The sequence below is a fragment of the Emys orbicularis genome, chromosome 6, assembly GCF_028017835.1.
Source record: "Emys orbicularis isolate rEmyOrb1 chromosome 6, rEmyOrb1.hap1, whole genome shotgun sequence".
In the NCBI taxonomy this organism is placed as follows: Eukaryota; Metazoa; Chordata; order Testudines; family Emydidae; genus Emys; species Emys orbicularis.
Window position 1 is genome coordinate 2,600,500 of NC_088688.1, and position 19,203 is coordinate 2,619,702.

General features: G+C 46.4%; 1 protein-coding gene across 1 annotated transcript in view; it reads left to right on the forward strand.

Moving 5' to 3' along the window:
• VCP (valosin containing protein) overlaps positions 1-19,203 on the forward strand; it is a 32,673-nt gene that overhangs the window by 3,168 nt on the left and 10,302 nt on the right. The window contains exons 2-7 of the mRNA XM_065407002.1: positions 6,077-6,188; positions 6,600-6,772; positions 10,767-10,909; positions 13,973-14,103; positions 16,870-17,001; positions 17,499-17,601. Coding sequence (XP_065263074.1) covers positions 6,077-6,188; positions 6,600-6,772; positions 10,767-10,909; positions 13,973-14,103; positions 16,870-17,001; positions 17,499-17,601 — 794 coding nt within the window. The remainder of the gene's footprint in view (positions 1-6,076; positions 6,189-6,599; positions 6,773-10,766; positions 10,910-13,972; positions 14,104-16,869; positions 17,002-17,498; positions 17,602-19,203) is intronic.

Consider the following 19,203-nt stretch of genomic DNA (forward strand, 5'->3'; position numbering starts at 1 on the left):
TTATTCCCAAACTGGGTCTCTTTTACAGCCTGCTACCATTATAGGTTTTTCCTTCTAGCGAGAGAATAGTATGGTAGATCTCAAATCAATGAAGGCTACACTCAGAAAAAGCTCCAGACTTCTGGAATATGCTACTCAAACAGTTTCACTTTTGTTTCTACTGCCTGTCCCTCCCTTCTCACAGTTATCTCCAGACTTCTTCTCCTTGTCCAGATCTATTCTGCCCCCAACAATCTTCTATTCATTGAACTTTTTGAAACTTTGCACTTTTAGAGAGAGGTAAGGGATTGACTCTGTGTACACAAATTTGCAGAGGGAGAAGAGGGTTGAGGTCTGTTATTTCTCACCTATATATATTTTAAAACATTTTTGCTGTTAATAAGCATGTTATCTCTGGAGACACAAATCCACAGTTTGAGAACTGCAAAACGAAGCATCTCTGATGGTATCTTCTAGACTGAGCACTGAGTCCCATGGGTAGATAGAAAGATTAACCGAAATAATCTCTACAGAAGCCCCTGGAACCCCATAAGATTGGGTCCCTAATCCATGAACTATTGGAACTCATTTACAAAACTTTTCTTAAACATTACATGAATATATTGTCTCATATTATAGAATTAGAATTTATAATCCCTATTCCATGATGAGATATCTTTGAGCTATAATGTATCTTAATTAAAACTATCTTTAGATAGGTTTTTTCCTCAAAAAGCATTTTATCAAAAAAATCCAATTATTTTTTTAGAAAAATCATTGATTTGTTTCCACCCTGATGGGAACTGACCATCTGGTAATGGGCTCCAGTTGTACTGTTCCAAATGACACCTCAGCAAGATAGCTGCCATCAGCAGGCAGCTTTAAGGAAAAATTGTGTTCCTTATTTTTATAAATACCTGGGGAAAGTGCTAACTTGCAGCACAAACATTCTGGCTCAATCTATTATGAAACTGACCTCTCCCTCGGTATCTGTCAGCAGCAGGTCCATCTGAATCAGTGCCAAAACCAGTTTAACTACTAGCGTAGAGGGGGCAAAACTCCTATCAGACTCATTGCAGAAACGTGAGTATCAATCACATTTTCCAGCACAGATGCATATAACTTTGCCCATCTATGTTAGCAGTAATTGTCAGCAGCAAGTCAGTTTCCTAACGTGGATGGGCCCTCAGACCCAAGCATAGTTGGTTCTTGCATCCTGAGGATTATGTTGTCACAAATATGCTAATCAGTACTATAGGTTCCTCTCTGTCCCTGCTCATTCATGCTGTGTACCAAAGTACATGGGCTTCAGGTTTCATCACAAGTTAAAGCAGCAGGAGCTTTAACACAGGGAACTGATTAAGTGGCATAGACTGTAAAGCTTGTTTTCTTGGCAGACAGGAGACTTGGGAAGTTTCCCTTATAAAGGAAGGAAAGCAGTCTTTATGGATTGGGGCAGGAAAATACTGTGGGTGAGCGTTAGTGCTGGGATTTCTCATCTCAATTGGACCTCTGGACTGGGGAACATGTCCTGACTTCTGGACTGTATTGAAGAGAGAGATTGAAGCATGCCGTGGACTCTGCATTTTAATCTAACCCCCTCAAAAGTACAGTAAAACTTAACATTACATATGTCTCGTGGGTCTGTGTAAAAAAAAAAAAAAAAAAAGAGGGACTGATCCATTTTCACTGGGCTCTCTAGTCTTAACGACCTCATCAAATTCTCCTTTCCAGACTAAGTAACTTTCATCTTTTTCACTCTCATCTATAACTACCATGTAGCCCTCTAAACACCCTTGTTCCTTTCTCTGGACCTGTTCATTGTCAGCAGTACCTCTAAGGTGAAGTGACTGAAACTGGCCCCGCTAGACTAGATGAGCATATGCCACTGTTTGGAATAATGTCTTCTATTTTTAATGCCCTCAAGCCTCTCGTTGCTATAAGTGCTGCGGACAGACAGCTTCTTCTGTCCATTAGACCAGAGGTTCCCAAACTTTTCTCACTGCGTATCCCCTTCCAGATCTGCCAGCTACTTCCGTACCCCCACCCTTCTCATCACTGATACTTGGTGTGTTTTTCTTAACTCTACCTGTCTTTAGCCATCTGTTCATATTTCATGGTTAGGTACGATATAGTGCAGGGGTCTGCAACCTTTCAGAAGTGGTGTGCCGAGGCTTCATTTATTCACTCTAATTTCAGGTTTCGCGTGCCAGTAATACATGTTAACATTTTTAGAAGGTCTCTTTCTATAAGTCTATAATATCTAACTAAACTATTGTTGTATGTAAGTAAATAAGATTTTTTAAATGTTTAAGAAGCTTCATTTAAAATTAAATTAAAATGCAGAGCCCCCCGGACCGGTGGGCAGGACCCGGGCAGTGTGAATGCCACTGAAAATCAGCTCGCGTGGGCACACGTGCCATAGGTTGCCTACCCCGATACAGTGTAACAAATACAACAACAAAAAAACCCTCCAACTGAGTTCTGAGCCCAGTTAGGCTGGGCAGCTGAACCCACGCTGAACAGTGATTGGCAGTGAGGGCTTGGTATGTCAGCGGATCTGTGTTCTCATTGGTACAGTAATTAATTTATTTCAAGATGTATTTGATATAACAAATTCCCACGAAGTTTTAAAGCTTCGTCTGAGTAGCTTATTATGAAAATGCAATAAATAAAATCCACCATTACACAATTTCTTCTGTGTGCACCCAGGGGTATGTGTACCACAGTTTGGGAACTCTGCATTAGACTCTTTCCTCTAAGATCCTGCAAGTTCAAAGCTCTTTAACAGATCTTTTGCCTCTTGTGAATTAACTTATATTTATCCAGGCTAGGTGTCACCTGCCATTGGATTGCTCATTCGCCCAGTGTGTTTAAATCCAACAGAAGTTTCTCACAGTTTTCCATAGCTTTTTAATTCACAGAACAACTTGCTTATAGTTTCAGCTCACTGTCCATTTCCTCCTCCATTTCACTAATAATTGTGCAACGTTGGACTACCACCAGCCCCCAGGCTCACCTCTCCACCCTCAGAGGCAGCGATTCACAATGCCATTTCCTGTTAATTCAACTTCTTAAGTCATGTATGAGGAACCTTATCAAGAGACTGATTTTGTCCAGTAGGTGTGATTTACATTTGAAACGCGTAATGAGTTTGGGAGGAATTATTATTGCTTTGTAGAGTCTGTGCTGCCTTCACTCCCTGAGGTTATAGGTTACTTTTCAAAACATTGTATTAGTTACTTCTTAGACTTGCCATGAGTTCCCTCAGTATCAAGGCCAAGATCTTCTAGTTTCTGACATCCGGGGTTTCCCTTGACTCTAGCTTTAAAGCTGGGCCACTAAGTTAATGACTTTCCAATCTACAAGAGCGGTGCTGTTTGTAAGGACCTTGCATCTCCTTGTGTATACCTGCTGTTTCACCCAGAGGATCCTATCTTGCCTGATGACTTATAGGTTTTGAGTTTCTTATATTGCTCTGTTACCTCCTCATGGGAAACCTGAGTCCTTTAGAACTCTTCCAAGGCTGTTTTGTTGGGCATCAGTTCCTCCTAGAGCCACACCCACAGCCTTTCTGTTTAAAGCCTGCCTGGGTAATTGCACACCGCACTTTACTCTGTGTGGACATTCATTAATCCCTTTCCTCATGAGATAGGACAAGAGAGCCCTATTCTACAGATGGGGAAAGGCCGATACAGAGGTGAAAGTGACTTACCCAGGGCCACACAAGTCTATGGAAAGATGCATGCTTCCTGACTCAAGAGTTTGTGTTTTCCTTTAGGGCAGTACTGCCTCTCTGGTTATTCTGAATTTGCCTCTTAGCTGTAAACTGCTTGTCACAGCACACTTGTGCTCAAGCTGGATTTCCAAACAGTTCCCAGATAAGGCAGTTGCCTCCTGTTATCCCTGTGCTCTCTTCTCTGAAGTGGCAGGGAGGGGCCAGTGCTGCATAGTTGTCCGCTCAGCAAGAACTCTGTCATCACTACACTGAAATCACATTGCATGTGCTTACCACTTGTCTGCATGTCACTGTAACGTTCTTCTTAAAGCTCCAGTGAACATGCAAAACAAAGCAATTGATCATCTGTGGGCAACGTTCCCTGGGAATGTTAATGCAGAACACTGCACCCGCTTGCTCTGCTCACCACCTCCCCCAAGGTTTGCTCTCTTAAAACTGTTGTTTGTTGCCCCCAAAGGAGTAACATACAGCCTAATTGTGCAGCCATCAGTGTTGTCCAGTGGAACCCCTCTGCTCCCACCTGTGTTAACACTGGCAGATTACTAAGGAGAAAGTGAAGAGTTGCCTCTTTGTTGGAACCAAACCAACCTGCTCTTAATATTCATCACTCCCGTATGGTATCTCTAAACTGTCCACTTGTGCCAGGCAGCCGTTAAGAAGGGAGCAGTTAAAATGCTCTGCTGATGCTGTACCAGAAGAGCTTGCAACTTCTGCAAGCTCTTAAATGATCACTTGGTTCAAATTCATACTTAAAAAGCACTTTAAAAATGTACCTCTTCAGCATTTTTTGCTCTTCAGTTTACTCAGTTTGGGCAATGAAAATAAACTATCAGTTTCATTTCTTGGTGGGTACTAGCATAAAGCTGCAATGTTCGGTGTTTGAATGCTGCAGGGAAATGTTTACATCCAAACAAAACTGTTTTCATGGACACTTAAAACTAGGGGTGGGCAAAGTTTTTGGCCCGAGGGCCACATCTCAGAATAGAAGTTGTATGGCAGGCCATGAATGCTCACGAAGTTGGGGTGCGGGTTCTGGTTTGGGGGGTGGGGCCAGAAATGAGTTCAGGGTGTGGGAGGGGGCTCCGGGCTGGGGAGGGGGGTGCGGGCTCTGGGATGGGGCTATGGGTGAGGAGTTCGGGGTGTAGGAGGGGGCTCTGGGCTGGGACTGAGGGGTTTGGAGGGTGGGAGGGGGATCAGGACAGGGGGTTGGGGTGCAGGCTCTAGCTGGGGGTGTGGGCTCGGGGGTGGGACTGGGGATGAGGGGTTTGGGGTGAAGGAGGGTGCTCCAGGCTGGGATTGAGGGATTTGGAGGGCGGGAGGGGGATCAGGGCTGGGGCAGGCGGTTGGGGCGTGGCTCAGGGGGGCAGGCTCCAGGCAGCGCTTACCTCAAGTGGCTCCCGGAAGCAGCGGCATGTCCCTTCTCTGGCGGAGGCGCAGCCAGGCAGCTCTGCACGCTGCCCCGTCTACAGGCACTGCCCCTGTAGCTCCCATTGGCTGCAGTTCCAGGCTAATGGGAGCTGTGGGGGCAGCGTGCAGAGCGGAGCCCACTGGCTGCCCCTGCACGTAGGAGCCGGCGGGGGGCCATGCCGCAGAAGCTGCATGGAGCGGCCCCAGACCCTGCTCCCCAGTGGGAGCTCAGGGGGCCGGCTTAAAATGGCTGGCAGGCCGGATCCAGCCCGCGGGCCGTAGTTTGCCCACCCCTGCTTAAAACTATTCATAAACATGTGATTAGGTTTGTTAGTTTTACCTGACAGACCTCAGTGGGCTAAACTTGTTTGAATTGGGGAATTGTAACATTGCCCTGTAACTCCTTGCTCTGTCTCACAACTGCCGATGCCCTGGCCTCCAATGTCAGTTTATTTCAATGGTAAATATGTCTTCACTTCAATTAAAAAAAAACACCTCCTTGTGTGTGGTCTGGGATTTGTGACCAAATAGATTCCACCCTCCTGGACATTTCTATGGGATTGTTAAGCCCACAATTTGCATATGAGTGCTGGTGATTGTCTTGCTGCTGTGTCTTTGTTTTTAGGCAAGAGCCATTCCAGGAAGGAACATCTCCATTGTCCTGTTTTTCATAAATATCTTCAAAGCTATTTTAGTTCAAGGCTCCCGCGTTAGCCAAAATCACTTTCTTACAGAACTTAATTCTGCCCGCTCACTTTGCTCTCCGTGTAGAACTGAACCAGTTGCACTCAAGAAAATAATTGTATTTTGTCTCTCAGACAGGTGTAGTTTGTAAAAGAGAAGGTAGCCAAGGAAGTTTTTAATGTGTGTAGACAATGGAGACCAAAGCAGGGTTTGCCCGGAAGGGGAGGAGCAGCATTACCCAGACTCAGCAGTTCTGTTTCTTTCCAGTTCTAAAGCGGACGACTTATCTACCGCAATTCTAAAGCAGAAGAACAGGCCCAATCGGTTAATTGTCGATGAAGCCATCAATGAGGACAACAGTGTTGTATCGCTCTCCCAGGTGTGTCTCAATTAAAGTTAAGAACTGTGTACTTAATATGCAGACTTTCAGTGTCCTTTACCCTGAAGCTCAGTATTAGGCCATTGTTGAACATGCTACAAGAATGTAAAGATTATATAGAAAGCCATGAGGAAACAGCAGATGGGCTGTGATGGGTGAAAATGGTTTCTTATAGGTCTCTTGCCTGTAAGACTTCTGAGCAATTATCATGGTTCTCTAATGATGCTAGTGTTCAAGCAGGAGGCCTTGGCCTTGCCCCAGGATAGGCAATTGTGGGATCCCATATCTCTTCATGGCTCACTCAACACTACTATTACCAGGGTGTAGCACTTCGGGGTCAGGTTGCTGTCTTCCAAACACTTACATTCTGGCCTTGTCAAATGCATGGTCTAATTCTGTCACTGTTCACAGGCAAAAATGGATGAATTGCAGCTGTTCAGAGGAGACACAGTTCTGCTAAAAGGAAAGAAGAGGCGAGAAGCAGTCTGCATTGTCCTGTCAGATGATACCTGCTCAGATGAGAAGATTCGCATGAATAGGGTTGTTCGTAACAACCTGAGAGTGCGCCTTGGTGATGTGATCAGGTGAGGTCTGCTTTGCTAGCTTGGTGCATCTTCCTGGATTTGTTTAGCTGGTTCTGAACTAATTCAGTCAGCAATGGAGATTGGGATTGTAGCAAGTGTTTAGTTACCTTTCAGGGTAGTTCTAAGAAGCGGTGCCTCTTAAAAGAGAATGGCCTGTAGCTGGAGTCTAAAATGTGCTGCTAGCTATATGACTATTCCTAAGACCGATACAGGGGAACTGTGTTCTGTGGACTACAAGAGGGGTTTTCAAAAGAGCTCAGGTGATTTAGGAGGACAAGTTCCATCTCTAAATCTCTTAGCTGTCTTTGAAAATCCCACCCCACAATCTCTCTTCTCCCTAAATGTTACGTTTGACTGTTGCATAGTTTAAGCCTATATCTTTTCACAATCTGACTGTTAGTAGAAATGGTAATGGTAATTTCAGTGAAAAGGAATATTGTGTTTCCCCATAGTGTCTGTAGCTTAGGCATTGAACTTTTGCATGAGAAGCAGAAGTTGATATTGTTTGGAAACAAAAGTAAAAGTGACTAATCTGTTTTCATTGTCAAAGCTGCGTGAAAAGTGAAACAATCAAATAGCATAAGCAATGAAAAATGAAAATTCCATTTTAATCTGAGGAGTTAGCAACTCATGCAAACGTGTTGTGGGAGTCCTGCTGCTTGAGACTTCTAAAAAGTAGAGTGAGCTAGAACTATAACATGCATCATAGGGAACAGTCTTGCATTGACTTGAGGGAGATGAACTAGATTACTTAACAGAGGGAAAACCTGTAAATGGCTCTAAATCACAGCAATGTCCTTTTGTGTGCACAAGTTGTGGAGGGCAAGCTGCTGGTGGAGGGCAAGCTGCTGCTGCAGCAACTGAGTTGGCTCCTAATCCAGCACTCCCCAAATGTTGGGTGGACATCTGAGGCTCCTGTTGCTTGCACAGGATTTTCAGGAGTGAGATCTAGATTCATAGATTCTAGGACTGGAAGGGACCTTGAGAGGTCATTGAGTCGAGTCCCCTGCCCTCATGGCAGGACCAAATACTGTCTAGACCATCCCTGATAGACATTTATCTAAACCACTCTTAAATATCTCCAGAGATGGAGATTCCACAACCTCCCTAGGCAGTTTATTCCAGTGTTTAACCACCCTGACAGTTAGGAACTTTTTCCTAATGTCCAACCTCAACCTCCCTTGCTGCAGTTTAAGCCCATTGCTTCTTGTTCTATCCTTAGAGGCTAAGGTGAACAAGTTTTCTCCCTCCTCCTTATGACACCCTTTTAGATACCTGAAAACTGCTATCATGTCCCCTCTCAGTCTTCTCTTTTCCAAACTAAACAAACCCAATGCTTTCAGCCTTCCTTCATAGGTCATGTTCTCAAGACCTTTAATCATTCTTGTTGCTCTTCTCTGGACCCTCTCCAATTTCTCCACATCTTTCTTGAAATGTGGTGCCCAGAACTGGACACAATACTCCAGTTGAGGCCTAACCAGAGCAGAGTAGAGCGGAAGAATGACTTCTCATGTCTTGCTCACAACACACCTGTTAATACATCCCAGAATCATGTTTGCTTTTTTTTTGCAACGGCATCACACTGTTGACTCATATTTAGCTTGTGGTCAACTATAACCCCTAGATCCCTTTCTGCCGTACTCCTTCCTAGACAGTCTCTTCCCATTCTGTATGTGTGAAACTAATTGTTCGTCAGACTCTGCAAAATATATTTTTTGGTACCTTTGCAGAGGACTGAGGTACTTTCTAATGGAGTACCCCAAAGTGGCATGCTTTGAACAGCACATGGGAAAAGGTGAATTCTGAGCTGTCAGGCTGTGTAGCTATGATACTGGATTGAAAGTAAAGATGGGTTCGTAGGGGTATTGAGTAGAGTACATAGCTGATGTTTACAGCTGTAACAATTACTTATGACATGACTATTCCTCATAACCCAGTAGCTCCTCTCATAGATCATTCATTTCGTACCTCCTAAAATTTCAAATAATCTTTTCCGAATCATTGGTCTCTCAGCAGCTAATCATCTCTCCTTTAGTCCATTTATCTCTACCTAGGTCTCTGTCCGGTGCCGCCTCTTGAGATTTCATTCCAAATCCACAATCACTTGTCTTAACTTGGTCCCAGAGGCCAGAAGTCTCTGAATTCTCCTTGGCCTCAGACTTTTCCTTGCTTATCTCCTTTGCCTGTAAATTTCCTGTTGCATTTCTTACTGTGGCCTTGCCTCTGCTGAAATCCTGATTCATGTCTTTATCACACCTTCATTCTTGGTCTCTGAATTCCTCCTCCCTCTGGGCCACTTTGTCTCTTCCTTTACTCTTCAACTTAATTCCTTCTCTGTACAGCATTTGCTAACATGGTGTATAAAAGGTGCAGTGCAAAGCAGGGCTTGAAAACACTCAGGTGAACAGTAGGACACACTGTAGGTGCAAGCTTCCTCTAAGTGAAATTGACAAGTCTCTTGTCACTTGGCGATTCTAGTGAGATCTTCGTTTCACAGCTGCTCAGAAGCTTTCGCCAAAGTTATTAGCAGCAGGAGCTCAGTTTTCTGGTGTTGAGGTCAGGAAGAGAGGGATTTTCTCTGCCCTGTTTATAGCCTTGCCAGCAGCAGCTGCTTGTTAAAATAAAAAGTAGCCGTTGAGTCTTCAAGCTGCCCAGAATGTTACCTGCACACATTAGGGCACCCCACCTTTTCCCAGTCCATAGGGCTCCAGGCGAAAAGCACCTGGCCTTACCCAAGTCGTAGGGCTCATGGCCACCCGTACCCAATTCGTAGGGCTCAGGGTGTAACTAACCTGGTCAATGTAAGCACCCATACCCTTTCCCAATCCGTAGGGCTCCGGTGTATACTACTTCTGCAGGTCTGCAGGAGCTTTTACCAGTGAAAGAGCCTTACACAGTAATATCCCAATCCTCTGTTTATTAACAATTACCACGCAGAGTATACAGTAAGCATACAATGCCATGCTCACCAGTCCTGATCATGGAAGTGGACTTTCCCTGTTAACCAGGCAAGGCTGGTCTCATCTGGGTCCTAGTTGCTGCACATCACGGTCGTGTAGAGGATTCTTAACAGCTCTGATCTTAGGCCGAGACTTGGGGGTGAGATCTTCTTCTTCTTCTTCTTCTCTTCCCAGCCAGTCTCCTTCTTGGACCCCAGTTTATATAGTGAAACTTGAGTCCTGTGTAGCTATACCTTAACCAGTCTAACCAATGCTAACATATTGTAACATAATTCTCTGACCAATTATATCCCACTACCCTAATTAACTTACACCTAGCAAAATTAATTGTACAGCAGACAGAAACAATTAAAGAACCAAACCGAGACCATACAGGTAAACAATAGGGAAGTGGGGACCATAATGACAAAACAATAAAGAAATGAGGATTTCACAACCACACCTATTGATAAGTGATTTCTTGCCAGACAGATGCTATTAAACTAAGTGTTCTTTAGCCATCTTAAGATGTGTTTCTGTATCTGGTGATAGTGGGGGCCATTAGGACGGGGTCTCCTTCTTAACAGCCGGATAGGACATTGTTTTAATGTAATTTAGATGGAATGTGTGAATGTGACTTCCTGCTTCTCAGCTAATGGCTGCTGCTCGGCTGCTCTTGTAATCTGGCTGCAGACCAAGGCTTTAGGCCTTACAAGAATGCACTAGGTAATAACTGGGGTGGTGGCTGGATACTTGTCCACTTCACTCTGCTGCTTGGGAAGGAGGCTCTGAAAGAACCAGGTTTGGGAAGCAGCTCTCTTTTCCAGCAGTCATGGTGGGAAGAATGGAGAGGAACAGAGGAAAATGAGCAGAGTGAAGGACAAGCCCTAGTCTGGGTGTCCGGGGAGCTCTTCACATACTCCTAGAGCAGGGTGGATGCATCCTGGGGTTTTCCTCCTGGCATTGGGAGTCCCTGTATTTTGTGCCTGCCTTTCCAGGCCCTGTGTATAAGAATGAAATGCGTTGTAGTTTACTGGAATCTGCTTGTGTTTCAGCATCCAGCCCTGCCCAGATGTGAAGTATGGCAAACGCATACATGTGTTACCGATTGATGACACAGTGGAAGGGATCACAGGGAACCTGTTTGAGGTCTACCTCAAACCATACTTCCTGGAAGCATATAGACCAATCAGAAAAGGTAATGACACCTACCCCTAAAATCAGGGGGAAAGATGAAAGATTGTGACACACTTTGTAAGGAGACTGACCATAAGGAGAAGAGCTCCAGAAACTTGCCTGGATCTGTACATGGCATTAGGGTAGCTTGAGTCTGACTGGTGTTTTTGTGACTAAGAGTATGTCTACACTGCAATTAGACACTCATGGCTGGCCCATGCCAGCTGGCTCAGGCTAAGGCGCGGTTTAATTGCAGTGTGAACGTCTGGGGTCGGGCTGAAGGCCCCTGCGAGGTGGGCTGCAGCCTGAGCTCGAACGTCAATACTGCAATGAAACAGCCATGCAGTCCGAGCCCTGGGTGCCCGAGTCAGCTGGCATGTTCCAGCTGTGGGTTGTTGTTTGCAGTGTAGATGTACCTCCAGTCCTACCGTGCCTGGTCTCACTTCCACCACTGAGGAGCAAGTAAGTTGCCAGCTGCTGGCTGGCGCAGAGCAGCATAATGGTCCTCTAGTCACAGGGTTTGTGTGGCTCTACAATTGCTTTTGGTGCACGTGCAAGAGAGGATCATAAAAGGCTGGGGTGAGGCTGGGGAGAATCTTGTTAGACTAACTTTTTTTTTTTTTTTTTTTTAATGGGATTACAGGGTGTTTTGATAAAGGTAATGGTCTTGACACAATATTGTTAGGCTTCTTTGATTTTGTACTTCACGACATTTTGATTAAGAAACTAGAATGATATCAAATCAACATGGTACACACTAAATGGATTAAAAACTGGTTAACTGACAGGTCTCAATGTAATTGTAAATAGGGGATCGTAATTGTTGACTTGGTGTGTTTGTAGTGGGTCCCGCAGCAACTGGTTCTTGGCTGCACACTATTTAACACTTCTCCCAGGTCATTGATAAAAAAACATAAAGTGATCACTGATAAAGTTTGCAGATGACACACTGGTTGGGAGAGTAGTAAATAATGAAGAGGGCAGGTCAGTGCTACAGAGTGATCTGGATCTCTTGGGAAGCTGGGCATTAGCAAACAGTAAGCGTTTCCGTATGACCAAATCTGAAGTTGTATGTCGAAGAACAAAGAACACAGGCCAGACTTGCAGGATGGGGGACTCTTTCCTGGAAAGCAGTAGTTGTGCAAAAGAACTGGAGTTTCTGGTGGATAATCAGCTGAACATCAACTCCTAGTGCAACACTGGTCAAAAGGGTTAATGTGAACCTGGGATGGATAAACAGGGAAGTACCTTCCTGGGGAACAGAAACTTGATAATAGATGGCTCTTCAGTCTAGCGGACAAAGGCAGAACAAGAGCCAATGGCTGGAGGTTGAAGTCAAACAAATTCAGACTAGAAATAAGGTACACATGTTTAACAGTGAGGGTAATTAACCATTGGAACAACTGACCAAGGGTTGTGGTGGATTCTCCACCACATCCAATCTTGATTTAAAAATTGCTAGTTTTTCTAAAAGCTCTGCTTTAGCCCAAACATGAATTAATTCAGGGAAGTCTTAAGGCTGATGTTATAAAGGAGGTCAGACTAGATCAGCAGTTCTCAAACTGTGGCTCGGGACCCCAAATGGGGTCGCCAGGGCTGGCGTTAGACTTACTGTGACCCAGGGCCAAAGCCGAAACCCAGCCACACCCTCCTCCCTTCCCCACTGCCCAAGGCCGAAGCCCGAGGTCTTCAGCCCTGGGTGGCAGGGCTCAAGTTACAGTCCCCCACACCTGGGTCTGAAGCCCTTGGGCTTTGCCCCCCTCCCCCCATCCAGGGTAGTGGGGCTGGGGCTTGGGCTTTTCCCCTCCTCCGCCCGGGGCAGCAGGTCGGGCAGGCTCAGGCTTCAGTCCTGGCTCCTGGGGTCGTGTAGCAAGTTTTGTTGTCAGCAGGGGGTCATAGTGCAATGAAGTTTGAGACCCGCCGGACTAGATGATCCCAGTGGTCCCTTCTCATCTTCTAATCAAGCCAAGGGATCAGAGAAGGGAGTATGTCAAACTAAGGTATCTGGCCAGTCAAGTTTTCACCCCTGTGGTAGGCACTGCACAGAGCTAAGTGCCTTTTGTATGGGGAATTGTCCTGCTCTGGGATCCAGAGCTTCCCACTTCCCCTGGCTGCTTCTGGTGCTGCTGGTGAAGAGTTCCCCCCTCCCCTGGCCAGTGCTGACAGCTTGGTGGTGGGAGGGGAAGGCCGTCTAGGTACCATACTTTCTCTCAAACTCCCATGGAGTGAAGATGCGGAGAGGAAGGGAAAGGGAGAGGAGAGACAGGAGGAGATGAGTGGGTAGGCTGCACTCCCAGGTTTGAAACTTGAACTCTGGCAGCCACTTGTTTTGCTTGCAGGGGAAAAAAATTAGAGGGAGCCTTGGTTGGAGTGACCTTCCTTTCCTCCCCTCTTCCTCTCCAAGTGTAACTGACAGCCAGAAGGAATTTAGTTACTGTGCATTGAGGATGGGGCGCATTGAATTGGTTTCTTCTGGCCACTGCATTGTAGTTTTGGAGTTGGGCTTTCTCTCATCCCACTACTAGCCAGTCAGTTTGGCTGACTTTCTTTCTGGATCTGATTCCCAGTATAGCACCCCCTTCCTCTCAGATCTGCAGTGGCACAGGAATTGCAGATCCGAGAGGAAGGGGGTGCTATACTGTGGGAAGGCCAGGCGGCCTGTATTGGGGATCTGTAATCACTCACTTTGAGAGCAAGCATGATGCCGTTTGCACCCTGACTTGTGTGGTATTGGTCAAGCCTCTCCCAGGAAGGCATTGGCTGCTCCATAGCCCAGAACTTACCTGTGCAGGTTATTTCACTGTCTTCTGAGTGGAGAACTCTTCTCTCCTCACAGCTGTTGCCCTTATTCCTGATCAAAGCTTTGGAAACGTTAACCACAAGAGGGGCGGTTTGGCACGCTGACACAGTGCATGCTGCGTTTGGAATTAACACAGACAGCATTGGTAAATGGCAGCTACTGGCACCTCTTTTCATTACCAAGTACATGCAGTCTGCCCCATTGGGCCTCTTTGGTAGCATGAGGACTCTGACATTGTACGTGCTCTGGGAACTGCAGGTCATTGAAATGTGATGGTTCTTCCAGGTGACATCTTCCTTGTGCGTGGAGGGATGCGTGCTGTGGAGTTCAAAGTGGTGGAGACAGACCCAAGCCCTTACTGTATAGTGGCTCCAGATACAGTGATCCATTGTGAAGGGGAGCCCATCAAACGAGAGGTAAGCTGAGCCCAGCACCTGGTTTCTCCCACAGTATCCTTTTTGCAGAAGAGAATCTATTTCTGGGGGGTTTCTGTCTGTCTCCGGCTTTTAGGCTTGCTGGGCAGATTTCACACTTCCCTTTGGAGCATCTAATATTAACCACTGTCGGACAATGGTCTGTGCGCTGGAAGCTTACATTCATAACTTTGCTAGACACTACAAATCATGGATTTAATAGACACTGGATTTCTGGCTTAAGACAACAATCTGTAACCCACTAACCCTCTTGTTTTGTCCTATGACTGCAGAGGTGTTAACAGACCACTTCACCTTGAATGGTCTCTTGCAACATACATTAATTACTTATGCTAAACAATTAGTTCGACCTTTATTTAGCTGTGATACTCTTTGGGCTTGTCTACGCTTAAAATGCTGCACACTTCAGTGCAGACACCACCTATGCCAACGGGAGGGGTTCGCGTGTCAGCGTAGGTAATCCATGTCCCCGAGAGGCAGTAGCTAGGTTGACGAGAGAATTGTCCTGTCGACCTAGCACTGTCTACACCAGGGGTTAGGTTGGTTTAATTGCGTTGCTTAGGGGTGTGGATTTTTCATGCAGTTATTCCTACTTAACTTCCCAGTGTAGACCAGGCTTGAGTCTCTTTCCCAGACCTGATGATGATCTCTGTGTAGCTCAAAAGCTTGTCTCATTTACCAACAGAAGCTGGTCCAATCAAAGAGGTTACCTCACCCACCTTGTGTTCTGCTCCTGCAGTTCCTATGGTCTGTAGCAGATAATGTATATGATGTGGCTGACCAAACTCAACTCTTTTCCTGTCAGGGAAAGGAGTGAATGTGGACATTAGAAAAGACTTCCAAAAGTATCTAGTGATTTTTTTTGTGCCCAATCTGGGATACCTAAAGGGGGCTGGTTTTTGGAGGGCACTTCCTGTAAATCAGGTGTCTCGGGTTGGGCATCCAAAATTGGAGACACTTCAAAGCACTAGTTCCTCTTGAAAGTCTTGGCCATTCTGCATTTAGGGTAGGAAGCACTGAAGGTACTGGGCATATGGGCCCTTCCATTCATTAGGCGCAGGTGCCTTTTGAAGTCTCATGTAGGAGAATCTAGAGTGTGAGCCCCTACAGCTGATCGTGTTTGCAGCCACTCACCTAGCTATCTGCTGGAAACCATTCCCATTACTGTAAATAACTACCGCTGAGTACAGGTGTCTGAACAGCCACGAGACCTGAAATCCTGCCACTAACATTGTGGGGTTTGAATGTTACACTGATCGTATTAGCTAGAGCTGGCTTTGAACTTTCTGCAGAGTTCGGTGTCTTTACCTTCCATCCTGTGCGTGAGTCAGTCCTAAAATAAGAGCCTCTCATGCGGTGTGACTGCCTGTTAGCCAAGGTGCTTTGAGTGCCTTGACTGAAATGTATCTGCCTAATTCCTTAAATTATAGCTAATCCCTGACGCTGGGCTCCCCTGTCTAATTCATCTCTAGGTTAGCAATACTAGAGGGTTGCATGCTTCCTTGCTTATGCAGACCCAGCTGGCAGATGGTGGGAGGGGCAAGAACACAGCCTTCATTCCTGAACGTAGAGCTTTTTTACAAGAAACTGCCACTAAACCTACATTTGATTAACTTGTCTAAGCCCTTGTGCTTTGTTTGGTCAGTTTCATATCCGCTTCCCCTTGACAGTACCCATTTGATGCTGCTTTTCTGACTGTCACCGCAAGCAGTAAGGTTCTTCCCACTGGTGCCTAGAACGTTCCTGAGATTGGACACGTTCTTCAAGTGTCAGACAGAGAAGTGCCGTTGAACTGAGTGTTGGTTGTCACTTCACTCAGCCAATAAACTGTGGATCTTCAGCCAGGCCTTTAGCTTGTGCCAGAGCCGCTCAGCTCTGAACTGTGCCATGAGAGGAGACACTCCCATAAATGGTCCTTGATGTCATGTAGGAACTTACTGTAAATAGTCCAGGTTTGCTAGTTGGTGATAAGCTCTTCGTGTAGTGACACATCAGGTGCGGTGATACCAAGGCACTTGGATACCACAGTGATGGACGTGGTATAAGAGCTAGAATAGTCTTTGGGGCTAGCATCATAGTCTGTTGCTTGGTGCGAACCAACTCCCTCACAAGCCTGAAATGTATTGTATGTGGTAGGAGGCAAAGTACTCGCATATGGATCTAATTCCGGGAAGGACATTGAAAGGGACGAGAGACCCTGGCAGCATCCCTGCTCCCTAGCAGCTGCTGGGTGGCGGGAGGTATTTTAAAAACATTCAAATTTCACTTCTAAATTTGCTGGAGCTCCTCAGCTGGTTCTGTGTAGCCACATCACAGGCTATTGGTCAATGGTCTCCACTGCACAGTTAGGTAGCTTACTCAAGAAGCTAGGTTTGTGGTCACGCCATGATTATAGCTTAAGATGAATACTACTTAGCAGTGACATATCCTTTTTGTTCTCTAGAGGGAGTTACGAACATTGCCCCTCTCAGCATCTCACCGTTTTACATCTGAGGAGATTAACGCTGAGACGGTGTGACCAGCCCAAGGCCACAGGCAAATCCATTAGAACTGGTTCCCCGTTTTGAGCTACGGACAGTGGCCTGTGCCCTTCCGTAATCCAGTTGGAGGAAAAGAAACTTACAAGTCTTGTGGGGACCCCACTGCTTTCTCCAGCACCTGAGGTCTCCCAGGTCCTGCTTGGCTGAGGAGAGTGTTGAACTAAGTCTCTTGTTTCCCTTGTGCACTAATGACTTTCCCTGTTGGCAGGATGAGGAAGAGTCCCTGAATGAAGTGGGCTATGATGACATTGGAGGCTGCCGGAAGCAGCTGGCCCAGATCAAGGAGATGGTGGAGCTTCCGCTCAGACACCCTGCGCTTTTCAAGGCCATAGGTGTGAAGGTAAGGGTCTGCAAGTGCCAAATGAATGATCAGCCTAGCCCAGTGTTTGAAGCTCTGCTGGGATCTTCCTTCTTGGTCCAGCAAGAATTTGGGAGTGTGCTTGGTGCTGGGGGGGAAGTAACCTGTGACCTTCCTTGCTGACCACCTGAGTCCCATTGCTGGCCTAGGAAGCTACCTTAGGTGTTCAGGCCACCACTGGTGGGTGCGGAGTGAAAAGCTAGAAGCCGTGGTCTATTGCACAGTGCTTGTCCCTGGAGAGACAGTGATGTGAAGAGCAGAGCCTTGCTTTGGAACAGCCCTGCCACCTATTGGATAGTTCTCGTTTCTGTGTACTGCAGAAAGGCGTTAACAGTGTTGATAAGACTGATTGTTGCTGCCTGAACTTGCATCAGAGCTTTGGAGTGAATGCACTCTTCAGATTCTCTTCAGGTTCATTAGGAATCTACGTAGACATTTAAAATTAACGTACTAACAAAGGCCCTGCTCCTTGTCCTCAGCCTCCCCGTGGAATCCTGCTGTATGGCCCTCCTGGTACCGGTAAGACCCTGATTGCACGTGCCGTGGCTAACGAAACCGGAGCTTTCTTCTTCCTGATCAATGGTAAGTTGCATGAATTCCTTCTGCACCAAATCTACTTTAAGCACTCGTTTGAACTGTGCATCCAGCTCAGGGGGACAGAAGGCATCAATGCTATTTGTAAAATACCCTCAGCTGAGCGGAGCCACCTCGTTTTTAAGTCTTTCCTGACCTGTTTCAAGCCTGCCTCTGGGCCATTTGGAGCCCATCCTTGAGAAACCCCTCTAGTGTCAGCGTGGAGTAAACTACAGTCTCCTCATGGACAAGAAGAGGTGTAAAGGTGTGTTCAGATCTAGGACATCGATTCTTTCATCTGCTGAGGGGCTGGTAGGGAGTGTGGAGGTTGCGGGTTGACACATCTGGCTAGAAAATACATCAGCAGAGAGCGACAGCCTCTGCCAGCATATTTCATTCATGAACGGGTAATGCTACCTAGCTGGCCTGGAGTGGAGCCCTCTATGGTCATTCATGGTATGGGGAGCTCCCTACCAGTGAAGGAGCAGAGCTGTTCTTGCTTCACTTCATATCAGCTGGAAGGAACTTTCCCAAGGGCTGTAATGTGAGTCTTACAATCTAACAAAAGAGTCAAAACTCCTTATTAACCCCTTCATGGGATCCCCAAAGGGCTGGGTCAGAGTGACCTGGGGAGTATCTGATCTAGCCAGCAATGGCCAGGTTACTATCACGTTTTTATGTTTGCTCGGCCTTGTGCCGCACTCGGGGACTGAGGATACGTGCTTAGGAATTGCTTTTTCTTTCGATTTTGGTCAGATTGCATCGAACTCTGTCCTGGGAGGGTGAAAGCAGCAAATGGACGGTGCAGTGTAAGAGTGACCAGTGTCTGCAGTTGGCAAGCTCAGTATCTTTAGAGTGACCCCAGGCTGCAGGGGCTGGAGGACATTGTGGGTAATGCACTAGCTCTTCCTCTAGAGGCTTGAGCTCCCATTGCATCCCAGAATAACTGCATAGTAGGTAATGGCCTAGTCTTTGAATGGGAGTCCCCAGACTGCCGTAGGGCAGGATCTGGGTGCAGCCACAGAGCTGCATGGGGAAGCCTATGTGAGTACTGGCTCGATCATGGCTGTCCGTTCCCCTCAGATACTGTAAAGAACATTCAGTCCTGGGGTTCCATTGCCACAGAGGTGGGTGCAATAGAAAAGAAACTTAATAGAGTGAGTCAGTAACACTTGTCATTGTTTTCCGGTTGTAGGAGATCTCTTAGCCCCTCCTTGCCCTCCTCAGGGGAGTACTTTTCTTCCTTCTGGAATTCACATGCTTACACAAGGTCTGTCCCTGCTGAAGTCTCTTCAGACTGTCTGCAGAGGAGCTAGTCTGGAAAGCTGGCTTGTATTATCTGTGCACTGCAAACCACACAAACAAAAGGCAACTGTAGTATTTGACTCTTTCCCTACATTCTTTACCATGTAATTTGGTTGCGTCTCTTTCAGGTCAGAACTGACCCCAGCAATTTGCCGTGATATGAGGAGTCCTCAAGAGAGAACTAGGTTGAGTAGAAGCGAAGATAAAAGATGGCTCAGTTATTCCAACTATGACTGTAGTTAGCTGGTTTGGAGACTCTAGGCAGGGCCGGCTCCAGGCACCAGCGAACGAAGCAGGTGCTTGGGG